At 41.4% G+C, this 25,688-nt stretch overlaps 2 protein-coding genes across 4 annotated transcripts in view; one reads left to right on the top strand and one right to left on the bottom strand.

Annotated features, from left to right (window-relative positions):
- Nucleotides 1–911: 911 nt before the first annotated feature.
- Nucleotides 912–11,997, top strand: EIF4A3 (eukaryotic translation initiation factor 4A3). The gene is made up of 12 exons (XM_083733646.1): nucleotides 912–1,294; nucleotides 2,986–3,058; nucleotides 4,629–4,695; nucleotides 4,968–5,030; nucleotides 5,751–5,883; nucleotides 6,331–6,411; nucleotides 8,355–8,496; nucleotides 9,111–9,249; nucleotides 9,391–9,506; nucleotides 10,149–10,256; nucleotides 10,721–10,848; nucleotides 11,605–11,997. Exons 1-12 carry the CDS (start codon nucleotides 1,129–1,131, stop codon nucleotides 11,619–11,621), a joined length of 1,233 nt encoding a protein of 410 aa, XP_083589772.1. The 5' UTR covers nucleotides 912–1,128; the 3' UTR covers nucleotides 11,622–11,997.
- A 1,290-nt stretch (nucleotides 11,998–13,287) lies between these two features.
- Nucleotides 13,288–25,688, bottom strand: part of ATL2 (atlastin GTPase 2) — a 31,541-nt gene continuing 19,140 nt past the window's right edge. The window contains exons 5-14 of one of the 3 annotated variants that reach the window (XM_083733460.1): nucleotides 24,944–24,994; nucleotides 23,503–23,559; nucleotides 22,818–22,910; nucleotides 22,101–22,239; nucleotides 20,945–21,072; nucleotides 20,002–20,058; nucleotides 19,016–19,087; nucleotides 17,478–17,909; nucleotides 15,233–15,247; nucleotides 14,627–15,131 (exon numbers count right to left, since the gene is read on the bottom strand). In XM_083733460.1, coding sequence (XP_083589586.1) covers nucleotides 15,024–15,131; nucleotides 15,233–15,247; nucleotides 17,478–17,909; nucleotides 19,016–19,087; nucleotides 20,002–20,058; nucleotides 20,945–21,072; nucleotides 22,101–22,239; nucleotides 22,818–22,910; nucleotides 23,503–23,559; nucleotides 24,944–24,994 — 1,152 coding nt within the window. In that variant the 3' untranslated portion in view covers nucleotides 14,627–15,023. The other 2 variants (XM_083733461.1, XM_083733459.1) reach the window with 2 other exon arrangements.

Here is a 25,688-nt window from a genome sequence, read left to right as displayed (position 1 = left end):
AGTGGGTGGCAGGTCTATAAAATACGCTTTGGGCAACTTTGTCAAACCCTTCAATCTGCACTGCTTTCCCATTTAAAACTCCTGCCTCAAACACGGCAAATAGACACATGCCTGACATTCCTCACCCCCAGCCTGCTCAAAACAAAAGAGGAAACTTTTGTATTAAAAAAATACTTAAAACGACAACATTTTGTTTCACTGTTAATTTTGATGCTGCTTTACATATGTACCTTTGTTACATTTTTTATTTTAACTTGTAATGTTGTATGTGATGTTTTAAGCCATGTGGTAAACCATTTAATGGTTCCACCCCAGAAATGTAAAGCAGAACACAAAAATGTGAAAGACAGACATGCATTTAGAAATTATTTAACGAAAATGAAACTGGGTTCAGTCTAAAACACTTAAAACACACATAATTACACCTACGCTAAAATCTACAATGAATTTCCTTCTTGATTTTTATGGAGCTTTCTCCTAGGGTCCCCAGATGTTATTGGACTACAACTCCCATCATCCCTAGCTAGCAGGACCAGCGGTCAGAGATGCCGGAGCTGTAGTCCAACAACGGTCAGTAGGTGGGACAGCTCAGTCTGTAAAACACGAGCCTCTTAATCTCTGAAACCTACATTGGGCAAAAAAAAATCCTGAAACTCAGAGGTCGAAAATAAACAAATATAAAAAACAAATAAACAAAAATAAATAAATCCTGAATCTTTCAGAGCTGGACGGTGAACTGCATGGTCCCTTCCAACTCTACAATTCTAGCATCTAGGGGCCCAAGGTTAAGAAAGGCCGTTTCACTCTAAGAAATATCCCTGGCACCTCTAAGTTCCTATCTCTATGGGAGTGACGCAACGCCGCCCGGGCGCAGGATTTTGAACGAGCATCGAGCGTGCTTACGTCCATTTGAGCGCGTCGGGAACCGGGCGACTAGGGCGCATGCGCAAATCCCCGGCGGTCTCGCGCGGGGTGCGTGTCGCGTTAAGGCCTTCGCTCTTCCGGCGCGTCGTGCGGGCATCTCCTCGATCGAGGCCGGTTCGGGCGAAGGAGGTCTCCTGTGGCGGCGTCGGTTGGGGTTCGGAAGGGCTAGAAGAAGAAGCCTCGAGCGGTTGACAGGCGGGCGGGATGTCGGGGCCTACGGGAGGTTCGGCGGGCTCGGCCCGAAAGCGGCTGCTGAAGGAGGAGGACATGACCAAAGTGGAGTTCGAGACCAGCGAGGAGGTGGACGTCACCCCCACCTTCGATACCATGGGCCTCCGCGAGGACCTCCTGCGCGGCATCTACGCCTACGGTGCGCGCGCGGAGCCGGCGGGAGCGGGGGGGCGGGCTGGCCGCGCGGCCCTCACCGCGGAGGGAGGGAGGGAGGGAGGGAAGGGAAACAGCTCCCCGCCCCCCCCCCCCGGGACGGTTTCGGCCGTTATTCTTACTTGCGTTCGGTGCTTTTTATGTATCCTCCTCTGCCCAGGTAGGCGCCGGTGTGAGATGTAAATAACGGCGTTAAGATTCGAAAACAATTCAAAGGAATGCTATATAAGATTTATTATTATTATTATTATTATTATTATTTATACCACGCCCATCTAGCCACTCTGGGTGGCTCCCAATCGAATGTTAAAAACAGTACAGCGTTAAATATTAAAAACTTCCCTAAACAGGGCTGCCTTCAGATGTCTTTTAAAGATAGGATAGCTGCTTATTTCCTTCATATCTGAAGGGAGGGTGTTCCACAGGGCAGGCGCCACTACCGAGAAGGCCCTCTGTCTGGTTCCCTGTAACCTCACTTCTCGCAATGAGGGAACCGTCAGAAGGCCCTTGGCGATGGATCTCAGTGTCCAGGCTGAACAATGGGGGTGGAGACGCTCCTTCAGGTATACAGGACCGAGGTCGTTTAAATGTAGTCCCATTGTAATTCGTCCCCACGTGTGTTTTCATTGGGTTATTTGTTTTACTTCCATGAAATTTATACGCCGCTTGATTGTAAAAACAAAGTGAATTCCTCGAAGCAGCGAAGTCTCCTGCTTAATATCAATTGGCAGGGAGTTCCAAGATGTAAGCGCTGCCACACTAAATGATCAAGTTCATACAAATGCGGAATGGGTATTATGTTGCACCACCTGTAGCAGTGCCTACATACACTGTTAGTATGTATTGTATTGCTACTGCATTCCAAAACATCAGCTACATCAGTTTTTTTAATGGGCGCACTGGTTTTTGTGCATTTTTGGGGGGAGGGACTCTCCTTTGTGTTGGTGTATCAAAGTCTACAAGACACAGTACCAAAGGAAAAGGGGAAGAGGATTGTGATGAGAATTGCTGTTGGAAAGTGTGCCCAAGATAGGATTTGTTCTGAAATAAATCTGACTTCAATCATATAAAGCAGTGGTGCTACTGGACTTGAGCTCTGATCTGCCCCAACTACAACGGGGTGATGGGACTTCTAGTCTAAGAACACCTGGAAGGTACCATGTTAGCTACCCTGGATTTGAAGTTTCTTCCTCTTTTCTCCCATAAATGCAAAAGGTTGTATCAGAAGTAAACCATACTCAAGAGTAAACCAGTTGAAATCAGAGGACTTAAGTTAGTCATTATTTAAGTCTGCTGACTTCAGTGGGTGTACTCTGAATATGATAGTTTGATACAACCCTTTGTTATTTAAGGAGACATCAAATCAAACTTCCCCTTCTTGGTCATTTGTAGCTGCCTCCCTCATTGAATTTTTACTTTGTGAATTTAGAGATGTGTGAAGTTTGCACGTTGTCATTGGCCACTTTCATTAGCAAATAATAAATGTTGGCACCTGACTGTGACTTTTCCCTTCCTCTCCCCAGTCTCCTCCCTAGCTCCTATTACTGTTTAAAATTGAGTGCCAACAGCTATAGATTTCAGTGCTTTGGTTTCATTACAGTACTGCTCTGGCCAATGTTTTTAGAGTGCACGATGTAATTGGAAGGGAAATCTAACCTTTATAAATGAATTTTGTAGGTTTTGAGAAGCCTTCAGCTATCCAGCAGAGAGCTATCAAACAGATCATTAAGGGAAGAGATGTGATTGCACAGTAAGTGAAATTGCGTGCACACACACACACGACTTTGGGATATTGTCAGTCTAAGAATGCAAATAGTCCATTGAATAATAAGAGTTGGAAGGGACTCCAAGGGTGATCTAGTCCAACCCCCCGCAATGCAAGAATCGCAGGTAAAGCATCCATGACAGAAGGTAATTCAATCTCTGCTTAGAAACTTGCAATAAAAAAATGGGTTCCTATTTATTTATTTTAAAAGTAATAGCAATCCAATTAAAACTCCCCACTCTAAAGGGGGTCAAGGTCTGCCTCACAGGATTGCAGTGTGTGTGTGCGCGTGCGTGTTGGTCCTCCACCTCATCCACACAAGCCCTGCCCCAACAGGCACCCCCCCCAACTCACCAGCTTCATGCTTTACTCAGCTCTTTCCATGTTCTTCAATTGTAAGGAACGATGCTTTTGAATGCACAGGACTAGAGTAAGTCCAAGAGGGCAATTTATGGCATGTTTTCTCAAAACCTGGGACGCGGGTGGCGCTGTGGGTAAAACCTCAGTGCCTAGGACTTGCCGATCGTATGGTCGGCGGTTCGAATCCCCGCGGCGGGGTGAGCTCCCGTCGTTCAGTCCCAGCTCCTGCCCACCTAGCAGTTCGAAAGCACCCTAGGTACAAGTAGATAAATAGGTACTGCTTTCTAGCGGGAAGGTAAACGGTGTTTCCGTGTGCTGCGCTGGTGCTGGCTCTCCAGCTGCAGCTTCGTCACGCTGGCCACGTGACCCGGAAGTGTCTTCGGACGGCGCCAGCTCACGGCCTCTAGAGCGAGATGAGCACGCAACCCTAGAGTTGGACACGACTGGCCCGTAAGGGCAGGGGTACCTTTACCTTTACCTTTCTCAAAATTAAATCCCATTGGGTTCATTGGAACTTGCTCACTAGTAAGCATGTATAGAACTGCTGTCTCCATGACCCATTTAGAAAGAGATGCCTTTACTTGGTGTCTTTTACTTTCTTGACACAATCCCACCCAGCTATAATTCTTACCTGTAGGTATAGCTTTTCATAGATTAAGGTTACCAGATGTCCCCATTTCCCGGGGACAGTCCCCAGATTTACAAATCAATCCCCATACAAAATCCATTGAAGTTGAAAAGTTTCTCCGGATTCATTGAAAAAAATCTGGTAACTTTATCATAGATAGCATCCATAGGTAGCTGTAGGTGACCTCCCACATTGATCTCTTGTGACCATATACCTATAACTGTCTAAAATTAGAATCTAGATGTTCAGGAGAATTCTCACTTATTTTGCATGTAAGTTCTAGTATTAGCTTTATCCATTGTAAACCACTTTTATCTTAGGTTAAATAAGCCGTAATGCAGATAATCCCAGTAGACAAAGTTTGTTCCGTTTCAAATTGATTAGCACAGTATATTAGTCTTAAATTTTATTTGGAGGCTGGTGTCAGGTAGATTTGCGTATCTGGTTTCATTAATGGATAATCTGTCAAAAATATTTTGATAGTACTCAACAAGGATAATATTGTATATGGTGATATTTATTGCTTATGTTTTCAGACACAGCTATTAAAAATACTATTCTTTCTAGATCACAGTCTGGAACAGGCAAAACAGCAACGTTTTCCATCTCCGTTCTACAGTGTCTGGACATCCAGGTACCTTTGGAACACAAATACTTGACACTTACTTTTGAAGATGCAAATAGTGTTCTGGCTAGTTATAGTATATATTCTCATTGTCTTAACATTGACCAAGGACAACGTTACAGATTAATTACATTTTTTGAACATGGGATTTCATCCCAAATACTCTATGCATGCTTTGTCTCATTAAGGGAGATCATGTTGATATGTGAACACTTCAAATTTCAAATAACTTTTTAGAAGGAATGAAGGCTGCAACACTTAAACTGTTTCGTTTCAATCAGGTTCGTGAAACGCAAGCATTGATATTGGCACCTACCAGAGAATTGGCAGTACAGATTCAGAAGGTAAGCAAATCTCATACAATATTGCAGCTTATGAAAATGGAATGCTGCAGCATCTTTAGGCCTTGTGACAAGCTCAGTTCTCCTTCCACTACAAGCAGCTCAGTTATCTCAGGTGGGTACAGCATTATATTGAAGCCTCGGTGCCCCGTGGATGCAAATGTTTCTGCAACTGCCTAAACAGAATGATGCTGCATACAAGCGCCCTTAGAGTTAACACTTAGCACAATCACAGTGATCTCTCCTGATTTAAATTCTGAAAGCCCATAATTTGCCTACAGTAGCATCTTGTAATTAGCAGCAAGTCTCAGACATGGTTTGAGAACACAGGATCGCAGCAACCTTCCAAATGCTAAGCAAGTTTGAATTGGGTCAGTGCTTGGATGAAAGACTGCCAGGGAGCCTTTTGCATACCGCCTGGAGTTGTACGATAGAAGAAAAGTAAAACAGCAGGGTGATGTATATAGAATGCATTGCGCCATTTAGCACTTTTGAATCTATCGAACAGCTGTAGAAATGGCTGCAGCAACAAGACAAAATAAGTCAAACACTCCTGACTTAGAAAATGAAATAGTATTTACATACGGGAGAATGCGCCTCCTCAGTCTCTGACACATGCATTCACAGGAGATGTCATGGCTCTTGCCAGGGTCCCTGGTTCAGTTACTGTTTGGGTTGTGTAGTACCCTTGATTATAAGCTGTTTGTGTGCTTGCTCCTGCAGGGGCTTCTTGCACTTGGTGACTACATGAATGTCCAGTGTCATGCCTGTATTGGTGGGACCAACGTTGGTGAAGACATTAGGAAGCTGGATTACGGACAGCATGTCGTTGCTGGCACACCAGGGCGTGTATTTGGTGAGATTAATTTTATTAAGGAAAACCAAAGAATTTGCCTTAATGTGTTGAGTAGACGCTTGTAAGCTTTATGCTCAAGATACTTTTCCGTCCTTAGTTCTGTGCTCCAGGTGTGGAACTACAGCTGTGGTTCTCTTACCCCTGTCCTCCCCATTTCTCCCTTATTCTGCACTTTGTCTTAGTTTTAAACAATCAATGAAAGCACCATATAAACAGAAATATAAGGTGGGAACTACAGAAAATTAGGTTGAGTAGTGCTGTTGCTTTGTAACTTTTGTATAATCAGATTTTTTGTGTGTGTGCTTGGGAAGTATACTACTGCTGTAATAATCCCAATTGAGATCAGACTCCCTTTGCTCCCCTGAGCCATCAGTTTGCAGAATAAAAATTGACTCTCAGCATCTCTGCTAGATCCCTGTTTCTTGACGCAAACCTGAAATCTTTCAGATATGATCCGTCGCAGAAGTCTAAGAACTCGTGCCATCAAAATGTTGGTTTTGGATGAAGCTGATGAGATGCTCAATAAAGGTAAACAATTATTTTAACCCCGATGTCCTAAACTTTAACCGTGGATTCAAGTCATGGGGTTTTTTTCTATAAAAATCCAAAATCCAAGACAAGTTTGCCTAAAGTGTCAGAGCAATGTGCGTTTTTCTGTCATACAAATATTTGGAAACTTCTTCCAGGTGGCATCAGGATGGTTACCGAGGGCTAACTTGCCAGAAATCATGTGCTATTTTTCATTAAGAAATCTGTAAGTGCTTTCTAGGGTCACTACCACATAATGATAAAAAATACCATTACAGTGGTACCTGTAGATACGAACGGGGGCTGTTCCAGAGCCCCGTTCGCATCTAGAGGTAAACGTAACTAGCGACGGCACGTCTGCACACGCATGCGTCGCTTTTCGCTGCTTCTGTGTATGCGCGTGATGTCATTTTGATGCTCCGTTACTTCCGGGTTGCCACGGAGCACAACTCAAAGCGTCTTCAGCTCGAGGTATGACTGTATACAATGGTACCTCGGTTTAAGAACAGCCCTATTTATGAACTTTTCGGTATAAGAACTCCACAAAACTGGAAGTAGTGTTCCAGTTAGCGAATTTTACCTCGGTCTACGAACAGAAACAAAACAGTGGAAGGCACCGGTGGCGGGAGGACTCATTAGGGAAAGTGTGCCTTGGTTTAAGAATGGATTTGGTTTAAGAACGGACTTCTGGAACGGGTTAAGTTCGTAAACCGAGGTACCAATGTACTTGTTAATTATCGGCAAGGCACCAAATAATTATGTGGTGAGTAGGCAGGAAAAATCTATGGCCAAGTGTCATCTGCAGCTATAGCCCCCCCACACACTGAAGCTTTATGCCATAACATTAAAACAAGTGTGAGTGCACCTTACCTTTTTAGATTGGAGGGGTAAAGTGATGAAAGGTGAGTTTGAGCTCCATGTTGGGCAAAAGATTTCTGCATTGTAGGCGGTTGGACTAGATCATCCTCGTGGTCTTTTCCCACTACAAGCAGCTCAGTTAACTCAGGTGGGTACAGCATTAATCATATTGAAGCCTCGGTGCCCTGTGGGTGCTTCTAGAGTGGCTGCAAATGTTTCTGCAACTGCCTAAACAGAATGGTGCTGCATACAAGCTCCCTTAGAGTCAACACTTAGCACAATCACAGTGGTCTTTCCTGATTTAAATTCTGAAAGCCCATAATTTGCCTACAGTAGCATCTTGTAATTAGCAGTTCAGTTCTACGATTGCCAGTGCTTCATTCGTTAGCAGCTTGCAAAACTGCTAGCTTGTATTTTGTTTGGTTGCAAGTCACTTTGGGTTGTCCTGGGCAATATAAAATGACTAAATGCTGCTGCCAACCTAGCAGTTCCAAAGCATGCCAGTGCAAGTAGATAAATAGGTGGCAGGAAGGTAAAACAGCATTTCCGTGCACTGTGGCTTCTGTCACGGTGTTCCATTGCGCCAGAAACGGTTTAGTCATGCTGGCCACATGACCCAGTGGACAACATGCCCTGTGGACAAATGCCAGCTCCCTTGGCCTGAAAGCGAGATGAGCGCTGCACCTCATAGTCACCTTTGACTGGACTTAATCGTCCAGGGGTCCTTTACCTTTTTATCTTTACCTCTGTCAAATGTGCTTCACCAATTCAGCAGACAGACAGCAATACTTACCCAAGCAGTTCCTGGGGTACTCTGGACTTAAGTTGCCTGGGGCTTTGTAAATGAATACAGAGACCTTGAACCTTGTTTGGTAGTAAATGGGCAGCCAGTCTATTCTGACCAGCTGGAGCTTCCAGACCAAGCCCAATAGAGTGCATTGTAATCCAGCCTAGAGGTTACCAACACATGGACTATAGTGATCGGGCATGGAGGAATCGAATTTGGAGTGGCTTTGGTTGTAATAAATGTGCACCAAGGTACAATAAGGTTCTCAAATGTACTCTCTCTTGTTTGGTTCATCTAGGTTTTAAAGAGCAAATTTATGATGTGTACAGATACCTTCCTCCAGCAACACAGGTGGTTCTGATCAGTGCCACCTTGCCACATGAGATATTGGAGATGACCAACAAATTCATGACTGACCCCATCCGCATTCTGGTCAAGCGGTGAGTGAGTTTACAAGTTTAGCTCACGTTGGTGACAGTGACAGTGTTAAATATCTGAAATATTTTCTCTGAATGCATTTGATTGTTTCCTTCCTGATCCTTGTCCTTCTGTCTAAATTCCTCTGGAGGGTATGAAAACTGGGATTTTGGCCCCATTGGGTTTTCTTGAAGCGGATACAAAAGTGTTTTGTAAACATTGTACTTAGCATTTGTATAGCACTTTGCCTGCGTATTCAAAAAACACACTGTAAAGCATGTCATTGTTATCCCCATATTACAAATGGGAAGGTGCAAGCAGAGGCTGAGAGGTTATTGACTACCCTAAGGCCACTTAATAGGCTTGTGGCCCAGGTGGGGACTTTCCAGCTCTTATCCACCACATTTTGCCACTTCTCTTTGCCTTAATCACAAAATCAACTACTGAGTTTTAAAATTGGACAGATTTGCACTATATTGCCATCTGGCAATTTAACTATAGGCATTCCTGTAGACTTGAATAGACAGTTCTAGAGAATACCATTGCAGTGATAAATGTTCAGTTTTATAAATGTAATGTCTTTAACAATTTAAAGTCAATCAGCTCAAAATTTCTCCCCTCTCCTGCCTCTATCCAGTGATGAGTTGACGCTAGAAGGGATCAAACAGTTCTTTGTGGCGGTGGAGAGGGAAGAATGGAAGTTTGATACATTGTGTGACCTGTATGACACACTCACCATCACACAGGCTGTCATTTTCTGTAACACCAAGAGAAAGGTACGTCAGCAACGAACAATGCCTGATTTAGTCAAGTCATGATTCATGTTGGCACTGACAGTTGGGCAAAACTAAAACTAACTTTTTTTGGAGGATTACTCTTGCCAAATTTAAAAATTAACTGACTGCTCTCTGGCTCAGGTTGACTGGCTGACTGAGAAGATGAGAGAAGCAAACTTCACTGTTTCATCCATGCATGGTGACATGCCACAGAAGGAAAGGGAGTCCATCATGAAAGAATTCAGATCTGGGGCAAGGTATGGCAGCAATTTTTGAATATAGCAGGGATGGGGGAACGTTTTTGGAAAGAGAGCCACGTTATCCTACTGGAAAGGTGTTAGGATCCCCCCTCCGAACAGTGGGCAGAGCAGGACCCAGAATTATGCAGAATAAGATCCCAAGCTATTTCCCATGGGAACAGAAGCATATATATATATATATATATATATATATATATATATATATATATATATATATGTATATATATATATATATATAATTATTAACTCCATTCATGTTTCACCTTTCCCCAGAGACTTTAACCAAGATTGTGTGTGTGTTTTAAGTTGGCCAGTACCCTTTGTCTGTCCTCGCTTTGCAAATTCAAAAAGAACAGTGTTTTTCTAGCAGAAGAATGCAGATAGAATGAATGCACAGCGGAACAAGTCTTGTGAAGTAGCTACATAGAACTTTGAAATGAAATTTCATCCTGAAAATTGCATGCATACCATTGTAAAATCACAGACAACTCTTTGCATATTTGCAGAAAACACAAGTCTGTGGAGACGTTTTCCTTTCTACTTGGATCTTTTGCAGTAATTTTTGCAGACAAAGGAACAAGTGTAATTTATGAGGGTCTCTGCAATTCAGTAACTGCTTTTTTCTTTTTCTTTCTACAGCCGAGTTCTTATTTCTACAGATGTTTGGGCCAGAGGTTTGGATGTTCCTCAGGTGTCCCTGATTATTAACTATGACTTGCCAAACAACAGAGAATTGTATATACACAGGTAAGCCTGCACGTATATTAATCTCTTATTTTGCAATGGGAAGCTTTGAAAAAGGTTTTGGGGAAGCAGCTTTCCCTTTCCAGCTGTCTAAAATGGGGGGGGGGGCAAGTGAAAAGGGAGATAGATGTTTTGGAGGGACACTTAAGATTTCTTCCAGAAAAAATGATGGAAGATTTCAGAATATGGTGTTTAACAAAGAAAATGCTCCTGCTTTTTTAAGTCCTTCAAAAACTTACATTTAACATGAAAGATGTGTCTTTTAAAAAACTTGTAAGATGAATTGTTTTCTAGAATATATGGCACATGTCCATCATTAGTTTTTTGATTGCTTGAAGTTGCTTTTGGTTGCCCTGAGCAAGATAAATGTAAACAAATGTAAAAAAATTAACAGTATAGGAAAATTCTGATTTGTGCGATTGCTTATTTAATTTCACTGATTCTGAGTCCCGCTCTTGCCCCACCAGGATTGGTAGATCAGGCCGCTACGGCCGGAAAGGTGTCGCCATCAACTTTGTAAAGAACGACGACATCCGTATTCTGCGAGACATTGAGCAGTACTATTCCACTCAGATTGATGAAATGCCCATGAATGGTGAGTATCTGATTCTTTACCTAACCTGGTCCTACTCAGGCAGATAGCCATCATCTTCTTTGGATTGACTGGTTACATTGCATGTATGAAATAAATAGCTGTTCACTAATCAAACAGAAGCTTTGTGATTTCAAGATTGCTGAACAGAAGGAAGATAGGCCTTCCATCACACGCAGCATGCCAGCTCAGTGATGAACAGGCTCCATAATTGTATTTCTGCTGTACAGTACAGACAGTTTAAATTGGACCTGTTGTCCCAGCTGGAATCCTGTTGATAGATGAGAGATGATGCTATGGAATGACGCACAAATATTAACGCTAAGCAAGCCTGTGCAAATGTTACTCCTGCCATACAGTATAGCAAGGAAATAAAAACAGAACCCTGAGAGTTCAGATAAGCTGCTCTCTTAAACTTATCTCCATCCACATGCATTCCCTATCAAAGTTAGTTGCATTTTCTTAGCCGTATACTTCATAATGGAATATGTGGTGGATATTAGGAATCCAGGGCTCTGTGCTCCTCCGTATTGGACACTATCCACTGTGCCAGACTGTCTCCCCAGCCTTCTGTGTATTGCAATCACGTCTCTCCAGCTGGTCCCTAAGCATAATTTCATCTTTGTTCATGCACATAAAGTTGTAAGCCGTATGTCAAATGGATAAATGTTTGGCTAGACCCTCAAGTATTGTGATAAATACTGTTTGCGCTCAGCTCATTATCATGCCTTCAATATGTTATCTCTTTCTTTAATCTAGTTGCTGACCTTATTTGAAGGAACAGGATGGACTGAAGACTTTTAGCTGTGATTTGTTACAGCACCGGCTGCTGTTCACGGCTTCTTATCTTAAGACCATATTGTTGTAACTCTAAAATAATTCTATGTACATCTGATTCAATTAGGCCTGTACTTCTGAATATGGTTCTGAAAGATCAGTTGGTGAAAAGTATATTGGAAGCAGCTACAAGTTTGTGGTGATATTTTTTTAAAAAAACATTGTCATTGTGGGAATACCCTAAATATAGAAAACTGTCTTTTTAATTTTCTTGATGGAAGCTGTAAAAGTAGCATCTCTGTAAATAAGGTGTTCATTGTCATCCTGCCTGCTACTATCTTTTTTCTGATTAAAACAATGAAGTTTTCATATAAAGTCCTTGTCAGCTGAATGGCAACTGGTGCTTTAGAACAAGTTGTTCCGGTGTCATGCCTCTCACGACGGGGTCAAACAATTTTTAATTAGCAAGTGAAGAGGTCAATTTAAATGAAGTTTCTGATGATATTTTATATATTTTCTAATTAAAGGTGCAGTGCAAGTGAACGCACTGTAGACATTTTTCATGCTTTTTTCACTGTTCTAAAATCTTATTTATGTATTTATAGCAGGGAAGTGGTAACTTACAATTTGTGTGTATTGCAAGTACTAATAAGAGATTTTACCACGCCATATTTTACGTCAGATGCAGGGGTATGTTAAGATTCACGGCTTTACTAGAGCAATACAGATGACCGTATAGTATTGCCACATACCATATTTTTCGCTCTATAAGACTCACCTAGTTTTTGGAGGAGGAAAAAAATAAAAAAATATTCTGAATCCCAGAAGCCAGAACAGCAAGAGGGATCACTGTGCAGCGAAAGCAGCAATCCCTCTTGCTGTTCTGGCTTCTGGGATAGCTGCGCAGCCTGCATTCGCTCCATAAGATGCACACACATTTCCCCTTACTTTTTAGGAGGGAAAAGGTGAGTCTTATAGAGCAAAAAATACGGTAGTTATATACACTCTGAGTTAGTTGATACATTCCAGTCTCTTTAAGCTATCTGTTAGGCAGCATTTGCATGTGGACTTTCATTCTGTAGTGATTTTTAAATGGTTGAATGTTGTTTCTAGCCTTTAGTGACCAACCTGAGCATCATTGTTAAAGTGGTCTTCATTTGAAGTGTGGACCACAGTAATGGTTCAGCTCCTCTCCAAGATGAATTAAATGAAAGTTAGCAGCCCTATCTCCCTCAGTGTTCCTGTACAGAATGCTTACTGTATTTAAACATTTGGGGGTTGAATCCAGTTGGACAGCTTTTGATCCAGCGCATACCTCTGTTGATAGCTGACTTTTGCTCATTCTTCCTCCCCATTGCAGTACCTCTTTAAAATCTGTTCGAGAGTTGGGGACACCTTGCAGAACTAGGTGGAAAGCAGTATGGGGCGGCTGAAGGCTGAGTTGTGAAAAATAGCCTCCTCCCCTCTTCTTCTTTAGTAGCAGCGCCTGCTGGGTCAAAAGCTGTTGGGCTCTTTGCCGTGTAATGAACTTTGACTGGCACTTAAGTTGCACAGAGAACTGAACACCATTTTGTAAAAGTTACGTCTCTTATGCTTACAAATAACCATTGCTGGCCAGCACATCAAGAGATGCTATAGAGTTGATACAGTAAAGTTACATCAACATTTCTAAATAAAAATCATGAGTTTAATTTCATATATACACAATTGATTTTAATAATGTACCGGAAAATAAATTACAGGAAATAACTTTAAAATGCAACTGAGGACAAAGTTTCACAACAAACATTCCCACTGATTTCCCATGGGGGTGAGATTGCAGTGCTCAAGGCAGTAAATATCACAAATATATCAAAAAACTCCAAATTGTGTTGATGCATTCACACATTTACATGAGCCACAAACATTCCTTTACAGGGACCGTACTTTGCCTATCAAGGAACCAGGTTTTGCCATAAACTACAAAACTTTGATACAAAATTGTATTTATATATTTATATTTTTTACATGCCCTGTGGTTTCTTAAAAAATAACTAGACACACTGTACAGACAATCCTAACTCATTGCTTTGTAGCTGTAGGCAACGGCTTTTGTTTTTGGATGGATTTTCTCCCCCGCGAGTCGTATTAATGGCATTATATATACATGAAGGCTAAAACTGCAGAGAAAAATCTGCTCTCGTTTCTCAATACGCGTATCCTGTAGGACAAGGTCTCCAAAGTTTAAAAGGCAAGACAATGTACACTTGAAGATAGCTTCCTTGGTTACAATTGTTACCTCTAAATGTAATTTGTGTGGAGATAATACACATGCATTTGGGTAATACTGGTAGAAAAGGCAGAAAAGCAAGGAGTAGCTAAATGTAGTGGCTCAAACATGACTCCGCAGCTGACTGCGACCGCTGATATGTCAGCTGGATTCATCATGTTAACGGTTTACAAGTGTTCACAAAGTTAAAATATTTGATGGGATATTTTGTGGCTACATACATTCTGTTAAAATATTTCCTTGTATAGGCTCGATAAATTACTTCCCTGAAAAACCCTTTTACAGTGGATATGTTTCTGCAAGACAGAGCCCACAACACCTCCCCCTGGGTACACTAGTGTCATAGCCGAGACCTCACTTTCCTGTTCCCTGTGGCATTGGGCTGTGTCTCAGAAGCAAAAAAAAAGGAGAAAGCCTTAAAAGCCACCAAAACTTCTTACCCTGCACCCGCACCCTCCCACAATGTGACGGCAGCAAATTGAGAAGCCAGTCAGAATAATCTACTTCTCTAGAGTCAATGTAAACTTTGGTTTATTGAGTTCTCATTGTACAGCAAGCAAGTCTAGGATGGGCAGGCAGATGAAAGGAGATGAATGGTCAATCTGTCTTTAATCTGGCATGCTGAGACATCTGTTCAGTCAGGCCTGCTTTGAGAGAGTTTGTAACCGATTGTCTCATAGTATCCTCAATCAAATTATCACCAAGAGGTTTTATCACCTGCAGCATGAGAAATGTACAAAAATAAATAAACGTAACTCAAAACCCCAAACCCGCTGAAACATAAAAGAAATTAGACAGAACAAAAATTAAAATCATGTATGAAATGCATCCCAAAGTATAATACAAAAATAGAAAAAAGATGAGTTTGGCTACCAGCATATGGTTAATAATTTCCAGAGCATTAAGTGGTTTCCTCCTATGTAGTATTTGACTGAATCCAAATCACTTTATAATTCCTAGAACGTCAGGTGCAATTTCATACCCTATAATGCATCTTCAACCTGGTATGTTTATAGCATTTATGTAAAGTGGGCCAGATGGTCCTGCTTACTGTCTATACGAGTTAAGTGTGAATGCTTCAGAAAGGAAAGGAAAAGAAAAGAAAAGAAATAGAAAAGGGTAAAAATATTGGCTAATTTTTCTTCTTGTTATTGTTGGATGAGAGCCGCTGCCGTTGTGCTGAGGTAAGAGCACGGCGAATCACTCGACGTCTAACAACTTCAAAGAATTTGGAACACACCTAAAACATGGAAGCGAGTTGTTAGAAAAGCAGTTGGCAGAGAGCAGGGGGAAGGGGGAAGCGGTCTGGGTGTTAAAGACAGTCCCCACTGATATTCTCACCTTCTTGGGACTCCTCTGAAGCAAAGGAAGAAAGAGACAAGAGACAGGAAGGTGTAAGGTCAGTAGTGAAGGATAGGAGTTAGACACTGAGCAAGACAGCTTTTGCTTTCAAAATGTACAGGCTGATCTTGGAGGCCTGCCTTCTAAATACTAACTGCTGGGCCTTAAAGTTTAGAACAGGTTATTCAAATTCACCAAAAATTTGGAGTGCAGCTTTGACAGTTCTATACCACAATCAACCAAGGTCTTGCACCAAAAGAGAGTTCAGGAACAGTAAAAAAGCTTTCTCCAAATGAAAAGCATCTGGCTATTAGCGGTACATGCTGTGTATGCTGAAGATACAGGTTCAGTTCCCAGCATTTCCAGGTCAGGCTGAGAAAACTAGAGAGCTTCTGCCAGTCAGTGTTGACTATACTGAGCAAGATAAACCAATGACCCAACTCTGTACAAGGGAAATTCCCAAGTTCCTGGGCATGGAGCAAGTTTTAATCAATAAAAGGTCATTTCCATGAGAAGAATCAATAAGCGAGAATTTAAAAAACATTCTGAGTAAATCTATAGAAGCTGCTATGTACTATATCCATGGGTGGCTTTGCAGTAGTGGAAGCCGGGGCACCCAATTTTCTAGAGATCCCAATCCTGCCACAGCCCATCCAGCCATACTGCAAGCTGTTTTGGAGGGTCCCCCAAAGTGCAGGGTGCCCCATTCTGCTAGGACAAAGCCACTATTGGATACAACCCTTTATTTCCAAGCCCCATCAGTAAAGGTAAGGTCTCCAGATGCAGCAGGAGGGGTGTTCATTTAGCACAAGGGCTACAGAGGTTTCTACTATATTGTCTACAAACAGAACTGTAGATGGACCACAACAGGACTGCTTGAATCATGCATCTTTGGTAGCTGGTTGGCCACTCGTGATACTGGACTAGATCAATGCTCTTGTGCTCTTTCTACATCTTAGTGAAATTCAGTACCCAGTTGTTTGTGGGAGGCAACATCCTAGTTCTATAAAAGCTCGGAGCAACCTTCCTACTCGTATACTTCTAAAAGAAGTGGACCTGCGGCTGCTCCTGGCTGCAAAATTCCAGTTAGCCAGCAGGTGGCAATATAAGGGCATCCTTTTAGTCATGCAACAGGACTCAATAGAAAAAAATGACGCTTAGGCAAAGTCTAACCTAGGTTAAATAATGAGGGGACTCAACATGTGTACATGAAAAGCCACAAAGTACAAAATCATTCAGACTCAATGGTGGGCTACACATGGTGTGTGTTTTTGGTTCATTCTTTACATATTTACAATTCAAGATTCCTCCCATCTCTAGTTTCAGATTAAGGCTACACTCTGAAACACACTTTAATAAGAGTAAGCCCTACTGAACACAGTGGGACTCACCTCAGATAAAACATGCAAAGGATTGTGCTAAGGGAACTATTAATTAGTTGATGAGAAGGCGCTCTCAAATTTCTTGGAAGCTGTTGCAGCAGAGCACAATTCTTTTGTTCAGGTTTAATCAAGAAGAATTCATGTGAAAATCTTTTTGAACAAAGAACTCGGAAACCCTTTGCTGAAGTGCATACATACCTTGATGTGGCCAGCCATTGATGGCTCATAGTCCTTCCCCTACACAATAGGAATTTTAATGAAAAACCTCCTACCATGTGCCTAATTAAAGCTTTATGCTTGTCACATTCCAATTCCAAATCTCCTGCTGACATGTTTATGCACTTAGTCTGTATACCAGTCCTTAAGAACTGATCATTTTATGAACGAGCAATTTTAGCGTGCAGTAAACAAGCCAACTATGCTACAGCAGACGGTCCTATAATGTACTCAAGCTCAACTTCCATGAATTTTCCATTCAGTGTCATGACAACCAAATATGGAATCAGAACTGCTAGGATCTTCAAATACCCATCCTCTTTGGAAAGACAGTTCTTACTTACCTTTTAAGAGTATAAACCAAACCTGTGCCTTTTATGGACACACACAAAGGGAGGTGAACTTACATTACTACCTTTGCCTTTTACGGATTTTCAAAATCTGGTTTTATGATTGGGCACAGAGATGCTAAAAATATTCTGGGTGGATTTCAAAGGCTATTTCCACCAGGTTCATTGTCTAGTGATTAATTTCTGGTGTTTGTTCTTCAATCTTGCAGGAGAGGCATTTAGACCAACTACTGCTCAAGAACAGCAAAGTTGGCAAGTTTCTTCTGGAAGGAAAACTTTTAGCTCAAAGGTACCCACCTGATCCCATAGTAGCTCAGCCATCTGATCAATGAGTGTTCCAACTTCTCTGAATTCCCCAGAGTATTTAACGTATGCCCAAGTACAAAGGGAGATGAGAGCAACCCCCATTACAAGGTTACATAGGGTAGCTATGGAGTTCATTCCAAGGAAGCCAGTCAGTCCTGAGATTATGTACATGGCAAACATAACAGCAAAGAGAGTAGCAGGGGTACGGGCAGCATAGAAGAGGTTTTTGCCATCGTTGTGCTTCACAAAGTTTGCATAGACTTCGTCGAGCTCTTCATCAAGCTGGTCCTGGTAACGGCGACAGAAATCCTCACCTCCCATCTTTTTCACAGAACGGAACTGTTTTATGGCAAGCTCTTTTAGATCTAGGTGCTTTCGCTCTAAGTCTGCAGGAGCAATATAAGGCTTATCTCCTCCACAAACCTGTTGGAATAAGCAGAATCGACCTATTAGCTTGCATTATGTTAGAATTCGCCTAGCGTTATAGGGGTACGAGGGCTACAGGTGTAAGTTTATTCAGATGCAGTGTTTATTCTATTGGACAAGGACTGGGAAGATCCAGGTTCAAATCCTCGCTCAGCTACAAAGCTCACTGGATTACCTTGAACCAGTCACTATCCCTCAAGACCAGCCTATCTCACAAGGTTGCGAGGACAAGTGAGAGACAGAGAACCATGCATACCTTTGCAGAAAATGCAGAGTAAGTTTAAATAAATAAAAAAGGAGGTGAAAGAGGAAGCTTCCCTTCACTGCTCCTTTTAAAAAATGTAGTAGCTCTCCAGCATCACCTTCGGAAAGACGGCTGCTTGTGCCTAAATCAGACTGACGCATGTGGAGCAAGGGCAACCAAAGGGCATTAATGTGTTAATTTTACATCGCCTTTATATATATATAGCACCACATAACAGCTCCAGAGCCATTCACGATCCTTCCAGTGTACTAGCTAAGCAATTCATCCGAGGGCTGATGCAGGCATAACATCCATGCTTAAGCGACCATGCTGCAGAATCAGTCTTCCTTACCAGCTGTCCCCATTTCTTTTACCTCCCTCAAACCTCAACATCACAATTTGAAAGTTTCTCTGCACTAACATTAATCTTGGTATATTCAGGTACATTTGAGCGGCAATATTCCCCACCCCCTTTAATATTTTCCCCACTTCCTTTTCTGTGTTCAATTTGCAAATAAAAAGTAAAAAGTCTGAGAAGCAGGCAACACCACAGCTCCGACTTTGATTTATTTATATACTGGAACCAGGTGCAAAGAGGTAGCTCACAGTGTCTGTATTCAGAATTAAGGAACAGGGCGCGCCTTTCTCAAACATCCTTGACAATCCACTCCAAATCACTCAGAGATTTATTGGTAGATCTTGATCAGAGATTGGTAGATTGGTAGATCAGAGATTTATTGGTAGATCTTGATCTAGCTGCTCTTGGTTTATGAGATCTAAGATCAAATATCTACCCAGTGCAGAGCAGTTCTTAGATTAAACTAAAAGCATGCAACATATCATCCATTCACATCAATACCTGCTCCATTCCTTTGTTGTAAGTATCTTTTGCTCCAGCTACTGCAGCAAGGTTGTTGGCTTCTGCTGTTGCCTTAAGTTTTTAAAAAACAAAGCATAACAAGTGACACTAAACAGCTTGGAGGAGTTTCATTTGTGTCATAGTTTCCATATTTGTGATCTGAATACCAAATGAATGTATTCTTACCATATTTTCATAGCCTAAACTCCTGAATCATTACTTGCAACACCCACCCTCTGATGGCAGCTCTTGGACAGAATTGCTTGGAAATCTTAAAACAGTTTTTTGGGCTAGTCTGCTGCAATTACCAGAAAGAAAATCCTAAAAAACACTGCTTTACGAGAAACTCACTCTGAAGAAAGGCACGTCAAGGTACTAGATGGGATAGACCCATTTAATCTCAGTTTATCTGACAGCACAAGTTGGCTATGTGCAGAATCAGTGTACACCTTGGTTTGTCACGCTGACATTTAACCTTTGTATGCATAAAGCTTCCATTTCAGCATCTAGGTGGGAAACCTCTGACCCATGGGCCAAACTTGGCTTGCCAGGCCTCCCTCATACGTAACACTGGGTGTGGGGCAGGCAAGGGTGGGGCTTCAAATGAACAACTGGGAGTTTAAAGTGGGCTCCCAGTTATTTCTTCGCTGGAGCAGGGCATGCCCCCATCTGAGGCACAAATTTACTGATCTGGGATTTCAATCCCCAAATCTTGAAATGTCTCCATTAACATAGTATAAGAACACAAAAAGGAACTGCAGGATCAGGCCAATAGCTTATCTAGTCCAGCATCCTGTTCTCTCAGTCGCCAACCTACAGTCGCACAACAGCCGCAACCTACAGTCGCACAACAGCACTGTCCCCTCCTGCAGTTTCCAGCAGCTTTTATTCACAAACATACAGCATCTGACCATCAGCTGGCCTGATTTGTATCAAACACTCTTGGCGTCAGATACCTTTAGAGATGGAAGTGTACAAAACTTTACCTGCAGCATTGACTTAGGGTGAGGCAGCTCCTCTCCTTGATAGATTTTAATATAAGCCTAAAAACAAAGCCAGGTTTTACTGCCTAGATTCAATCGACTGGAAAAGCAGGTTTTAAACACAACGCCCAAAATTCAAGTTCCATTAAATAATATAACTTACTGGATTAAGGTGGTCTATCATGTCCACCAATATTAAATGTTATACTTTTTAGCAATGTTGAAGACTGGATTCACTGAACAACCACCATGCTGTAGGGAAGCATAACCAGAATTAAAGGTGGTTTTCCTAGGATCATTTTGTTGGGTGTGCTTATGGAAGCGCTATGCACCAATAGATGGGTGCAGCAACACAGTTCAAGGACAAGTAGACTCTATGCTGCCCCACATATGCCAACTTTGGGTGATGACAAAACAGATGCGGTTGCCTACTCTTTGGTACAAAACACTGCAACCACCAGCCAGAGCAGGAGACTACTACTTCAAGAACAGGAGTTTGCAGATTAAGGTCCTGGGTAGCGTACCTGCATCACTCCAGGGGCAACTGGAAACCACTTTGCATCATAAAGAGCAAAACAGCCTAATGAGATATGAGACAACCTGGGGTGAGTGAAGTTGCCCATATAGCAAAGAGTTAGTTTAATGCTGGAAGAGCCAGGAAAGGAAACAACATTGAAAGTCTCAACTGAAAATTGGGGCCATATAGCTGAAGAATGTTTCTTTTCTCTAGCAAGAGCATAGTTAACAGAACAGAAAAAATAACTAAGCTTGATGACCAAAAAATAGCCATGCCTTTGATTATGCTGGCCATAATGTGCAGAAATTGCACACTACTGTATTTCAATGGGTCTCTGTCACTTAACAGGACTTTGGCCTACAAGCTGAAGGGCTTACAATAGGTTCGCTATTTTAAAGAACTGATCAATGAGCACAAGTATTTGCCTACCTTGAAATATTGCACAAGATCTCTACATGTCACCTTCGAGCCACTGATCTCTTTCTCTACCAGGTTTTCAGGAGCAAGCAGCAATGGAACCAGATTCCGTAGCTCACTCTTAAAGTCGTCATCAATGTCTAGTGGAATCAGTCACAGAAAAGGAGTTGCAATTTTGCCGCAATTAACAAGACACTCCTTCTCTCCAGAGTCAGTGGCGGCTTAACATGATGTGAAACACCCCAACTCAATAATTGGATATCCAAAAGGAAAGAAAAACCTTAAAACCTTAGCCAATGCTGAAGGTTGTTTCATTGAAAGATTGCCAGTCCTTTATAACAAGGCTATCCAAAAACCAGAGCAGCAACAGCAGCACTGTCATCGATTTGTGTTCTTGAATCAGAAACACAAGATAAACAAGATCTTTATTGTTCCAGTTTATTTCTAAAATGCTGTGAATGTTAGATCTTAGTTCTCTAACAAATACTCACATAAAAAAATTCAGTTGCCTAATACATGCCCTGGCTGATGGCTACTTTGCTGAGCGCTCTATTCCAAGCACAGAAGAAGTGAGCAAAAGCTTATCAGTGAAATATAAACATTGCTTCAGGTGTGTGTAAGAGTTTATATTTATGCCCATCAGAAAGAATATAAATAAAAATACAGCATTAAAAATATGCAATGATAGGCAGCTGCTGTTTTTCAAGCATGTCCAGATTCTGTTGAAGCTTCCCCCCGACCCCCAGCTAGCATGCCTATACAGTTCTAGTATAGTAAGTTTCTCAAAACAAAAGCCCAGTTCAGATATAATGGGAAACCATGTTGGCAACAGTCTGGCTTTGTTTCCCCTACTTTACTTTCATTGCTGTGTAAGTTTCAATCAAACATCCCATTCACTGTTGTCAGCAGCGTATAAAATACATTTCAAATATATACACTAGTGCCCCCCCAACACCCATCAGCTGAATATTTGACTACAGCATTCAAACAGAATTTATACTAACATCTCCTTCTCCAATAAGCATATTACTCTATATATCAGAGCTCATCCGTACTAAATTTTAGAATTATGTGCACTCCATCTACCACCTTCAGTGCATTTGCACTTGAATACAGATTCAAATCAGTAATCTATTAAAGGCAGGAATACAAATGAAAAACCTCATACCGTTTAGCCGCCCATCAAAGCTTGGGTTTGTTGCGACTTTAAGACCAGGATGTGGCAATAGGAAACAGCCAAGGTTACTGAAACATGAGTGAATGTGCTTCCTTACATTCTGGAGCTCTTCGTGCTGGTGCACCTTAACCTACAAACAATACATATTTTTCACAACACAATCTTATCACAGATGTTATACATCCTTCTGGCACCACATCTTAGTATTACAGTGGTGCCCCGCAAGACGAACGCCTCGCAAGACGAAAAACCCGCTAGACGAAAGGGTTTTCCGTTTTGGAGGTGCTTCGCAAAACGAATTTCCCTATGGGGTTGCTTCGCAAGACGAAAAAAATCTTGCATCCCCCCGCGGCTTTTTTCCGCTTTTTCCGCCCTTTTCTTAAGCCGCTAAGCCGCTTATCAGCTGTTCCGCTGATAAGCCACTTAACAGCTGATCGCTGGAAGCCGCTTGACAGCTGTAGCGCTAATCCACTAAACTGTCAATGGGCTTGCTTCGCAAGACGAAAAAACCGCTAGACGAAGAGAATCGCGGAACAAATTCTTTTTGTCTAGCAAGGCACCACTGTACTTTTATTACAGAGAATATCAAAGCTGACCTAATCCAAAACAATTACTTTTAGGTTCTATGTAGTGCAGCTCTCATGAACCAAGTTCTTGTTTGTTTAGGAACATGGTCTTACTAATGATTTACTGCAGGTCATAGCTTACCTGTAACCGTTTTTCTAGAAATTGTTTTCCTCCAACTAAGCCATATGGATGTTCATAAGGATAGCTCCAGTCTCTAATTAAGAACATTAGTGTCTATATGAAAAAGACAAAAGTAACCATTAACTGTTGTCCTGGCCAACAGAAGAACATGCATAACTAGAAATACTCAGAAGCTGAACAAGTAGGATTTTAATCCCCAAAACACAAGTAGCCTGAAAATGCCACTATGGAAGCTGTAGTTTAACCTCGGCCTTTCCATAAAAATTATACACCAACTGCTTTGCCATGTGTACCATCATTGCTTAATGTGCACAAGGTTTGGTCACAAAAAAAATGGCTTTTGGCTACCATCAACAAGTCTGTTAAGGCCAATACCTTTATAGCAGACTGAGCCAACACTATATGAACTTTGAGAGGAACCTTTACCCATTATGGCTTAGGCAACTTAAGCATAATGACCATGAAACACATGATGGAGCCTAGGGAAAATATGGCTGCCCTGATCTACACATACTATCGATGTGTAAAGTTAGGAACTATGTAGCCGCCTTAAATGTTTTGCTGAAGTTGGTATATGCTATGATTAATGCTTACTGGATTCTACTACAATGTGTGAAACTGCCCTAAGATGTTAAATATACATACAAAAATTAATTAACTATGACCAATATAATCATGCTATTACCTGAAATGGCTTTTGATAAATTTCTTCCATAGCTAGCCTTCCGTACTCTGTAAACAACTATAAAACGAAGCCATTAAGCATGCATCGAGAGTACAGAAACAAACAGTACTGCAACACATGCTCAGACAGACATTAAAGTAGCCTAATACTGGATTTCAAGTCATTATTCATCATTGTTAGGTGCTTGCTCTGACCAAGCTTTTAATGCAAAGGAAAGCCATATACAGTCATATCTTGGTTCTTGAACGGAATCCGTTACAGAAGTCCATTTAACTTCTGAAAACATTTGAAAACCAAAGCTGTGGAAGCCACGTTGGACATTTGGCTTTCAAAAAACATTCGCAAACCAGAACACTAACTTCTGGGTTTGCAGCGTTCGGGAGCCAAAAAGTTCGAGTCGCAAGGCGTTTGAGAACCACAGTACGACTGTATTCCAATCCATTAATAAGGCCTGCAGTACTAAACAACTTTTTGCCTACTTCCACTGTCTTGTGTAGTCCTCTGTTTAATAGGAGCCAACCTACTTTTGCCAATTGTGGCAATAAAATGACTATTATAAATACATAATACTATACAATATTGCTGCTTTGTAAAAAGAAAATGAAAAACTGCTGCATTAGCAATTTGGGATCACAATGTTCAGTAAGACTGGGAACACCTCCCTTTAAAGCTGATAACTGAAAAATAAATTGACTAGCCTGTAGCATAAGCAGCTCTAAAAATTGTGCTCCAATCTGAATATTTACCAATTCTTTAATTTTATCTTCTAGCGGTATGTACCGGCAGTGCCCCCCTCCCCATATTATCTATGTAAAGGTTACTTTTGACCCATGCTGTCCGACTTCAAAACTATCTCAAAACCAGAAAGATCATCTTTTAGTGGCAAGATCCCGATGCTTCCATTACTCTTTCACCAAGCAGCTATACCAACCAAATAATTTCATTCTTCAAACCTAGCATCCTTCTGTTGAATCATCATAGTATTTTCCAATAGGAGGCAAAATTTAGCAGAGCCAATTTGGACAAACATTCCATAACTGCTTAGAACTGCATAGAATCCAAGTATTATTTTATTTTATTACAATCAGTATACTTAACAAAAAAAATGAAGACAAATATCTCAGAGGTAAAGGACGGGGAGCCCATCGCAATGTAATGGCCATGACGTTAAGCATTCTGTGCCGTGTCCTATGTGCACATCAGGTCTTTTAACATCCCATCACTCTTCCTACTTCTAGTAGCAGCTACATTCCAAAACACCACTCCTTGAGATCAGCTACTAAAGGAAGTTTGCCAGATTCTGCTTACATGAATGTTTCCCCCCCAAGAATTCTGACCTGTCCTATTAACAGCTCAACACTCAACTCAACACTAATTATAATCCAAGTTCTACAGTCATGTTCCTTAGTGGGAGATCGTCATTGTTTATGGACATATTTACCTGCAAATGCTGAAGATCATCTTCTTGAATGTTCTGTGATAAGTTGTACACCTAGAAAACACGTTATTAGTTTTTTTACATTTCTGCAACAGATTTTATACATTTTCCTATTAAAAAATACACCAGCACTGCAGCACTGAGTGAGTTACTACCCAAACTAACAATCAGGATTGGGGTCACACTATCCTAAATCATAGTCATTATGCTTCACATCAGAAGTAAAAAAAGGAGTTTTTAAAGCAAAGCAAACGCTAGCACGATCACGTCAACTTTCTCAAGTTGCCTTGTGTCAAAAGTTAATAAATGCCAACATGTGACGGCCACAGAAATAAGGAATCAAAACCAACGGGATTTGGGTGGTTAACTAAGCAGACAGAGCCCTGTTGCTAGGTATTATGCGGTTGGGCATACATCAGATGTCAGAGCTCTTCAGTACACTCCCCAGCTTAGCAATGGTGAGGATTCCTTCTCCTTTTAGTGAGTGCTAAGGCACTTTCCTGCTCCTTTTTCCAGCAAATATATGATTCTGTTTAAAACATAAAATTGTAAAACAGAACCAATGCCGAATCAAATTAATTCTCTAAAATCATTTGGCAAAACTAAAACTATTTTCAATAGGCATTGAAATACCAAAATTGTCAATTCTGAAGCTGTAGCCTGAGGGTATTTAGAGGCTACCACCACTTTGAAAAACATATATCCTTAGCAGTGTTCGAAACTCCCATTGTTCTAGGAGCATTTTGCG

Source organism: Podarcis gaigeae, assembly GCF_964106915.1.
Source record: "Podarcis gaigeae genome assembly, chromosome: 3".
NCBI classification, from domain to species: Eukaryota; Metazoa; Chordata; class Lepidosauria; order Squamata; family Lacertidae; genus Podarcis; species Podarcis gaigeae.
The sequence above is the reverse complement of the archived record's forward strand: the minus strand, read 5'-3'. Positions and strand labels throughout refer to the sequence as shown.

Coding starts and splice junctions, on each gene's coding strand:
- EIF4A3 (XM_083733646.1), top strand. CDS start 1,129: ATGTCGGGGCCTACGGGAGGTTCGGCGGGCTCGGCCCGAAAGCGGCTG. Junction 1,295..2,985: donor GCGCGGCATCTACGCCTACG/GTGCGCGCGCGG, acceptor TGAATTTTGTAG/GTTTTGAGAAGCCTTCAGCT. Junction 5,031..5,750: donor TGGCAGTACAGATTCAGAAG/GTAAGCAAATCT, acceptor TTGCTCCTGCAG/GGGCTTCTTGCACTTGGTGA.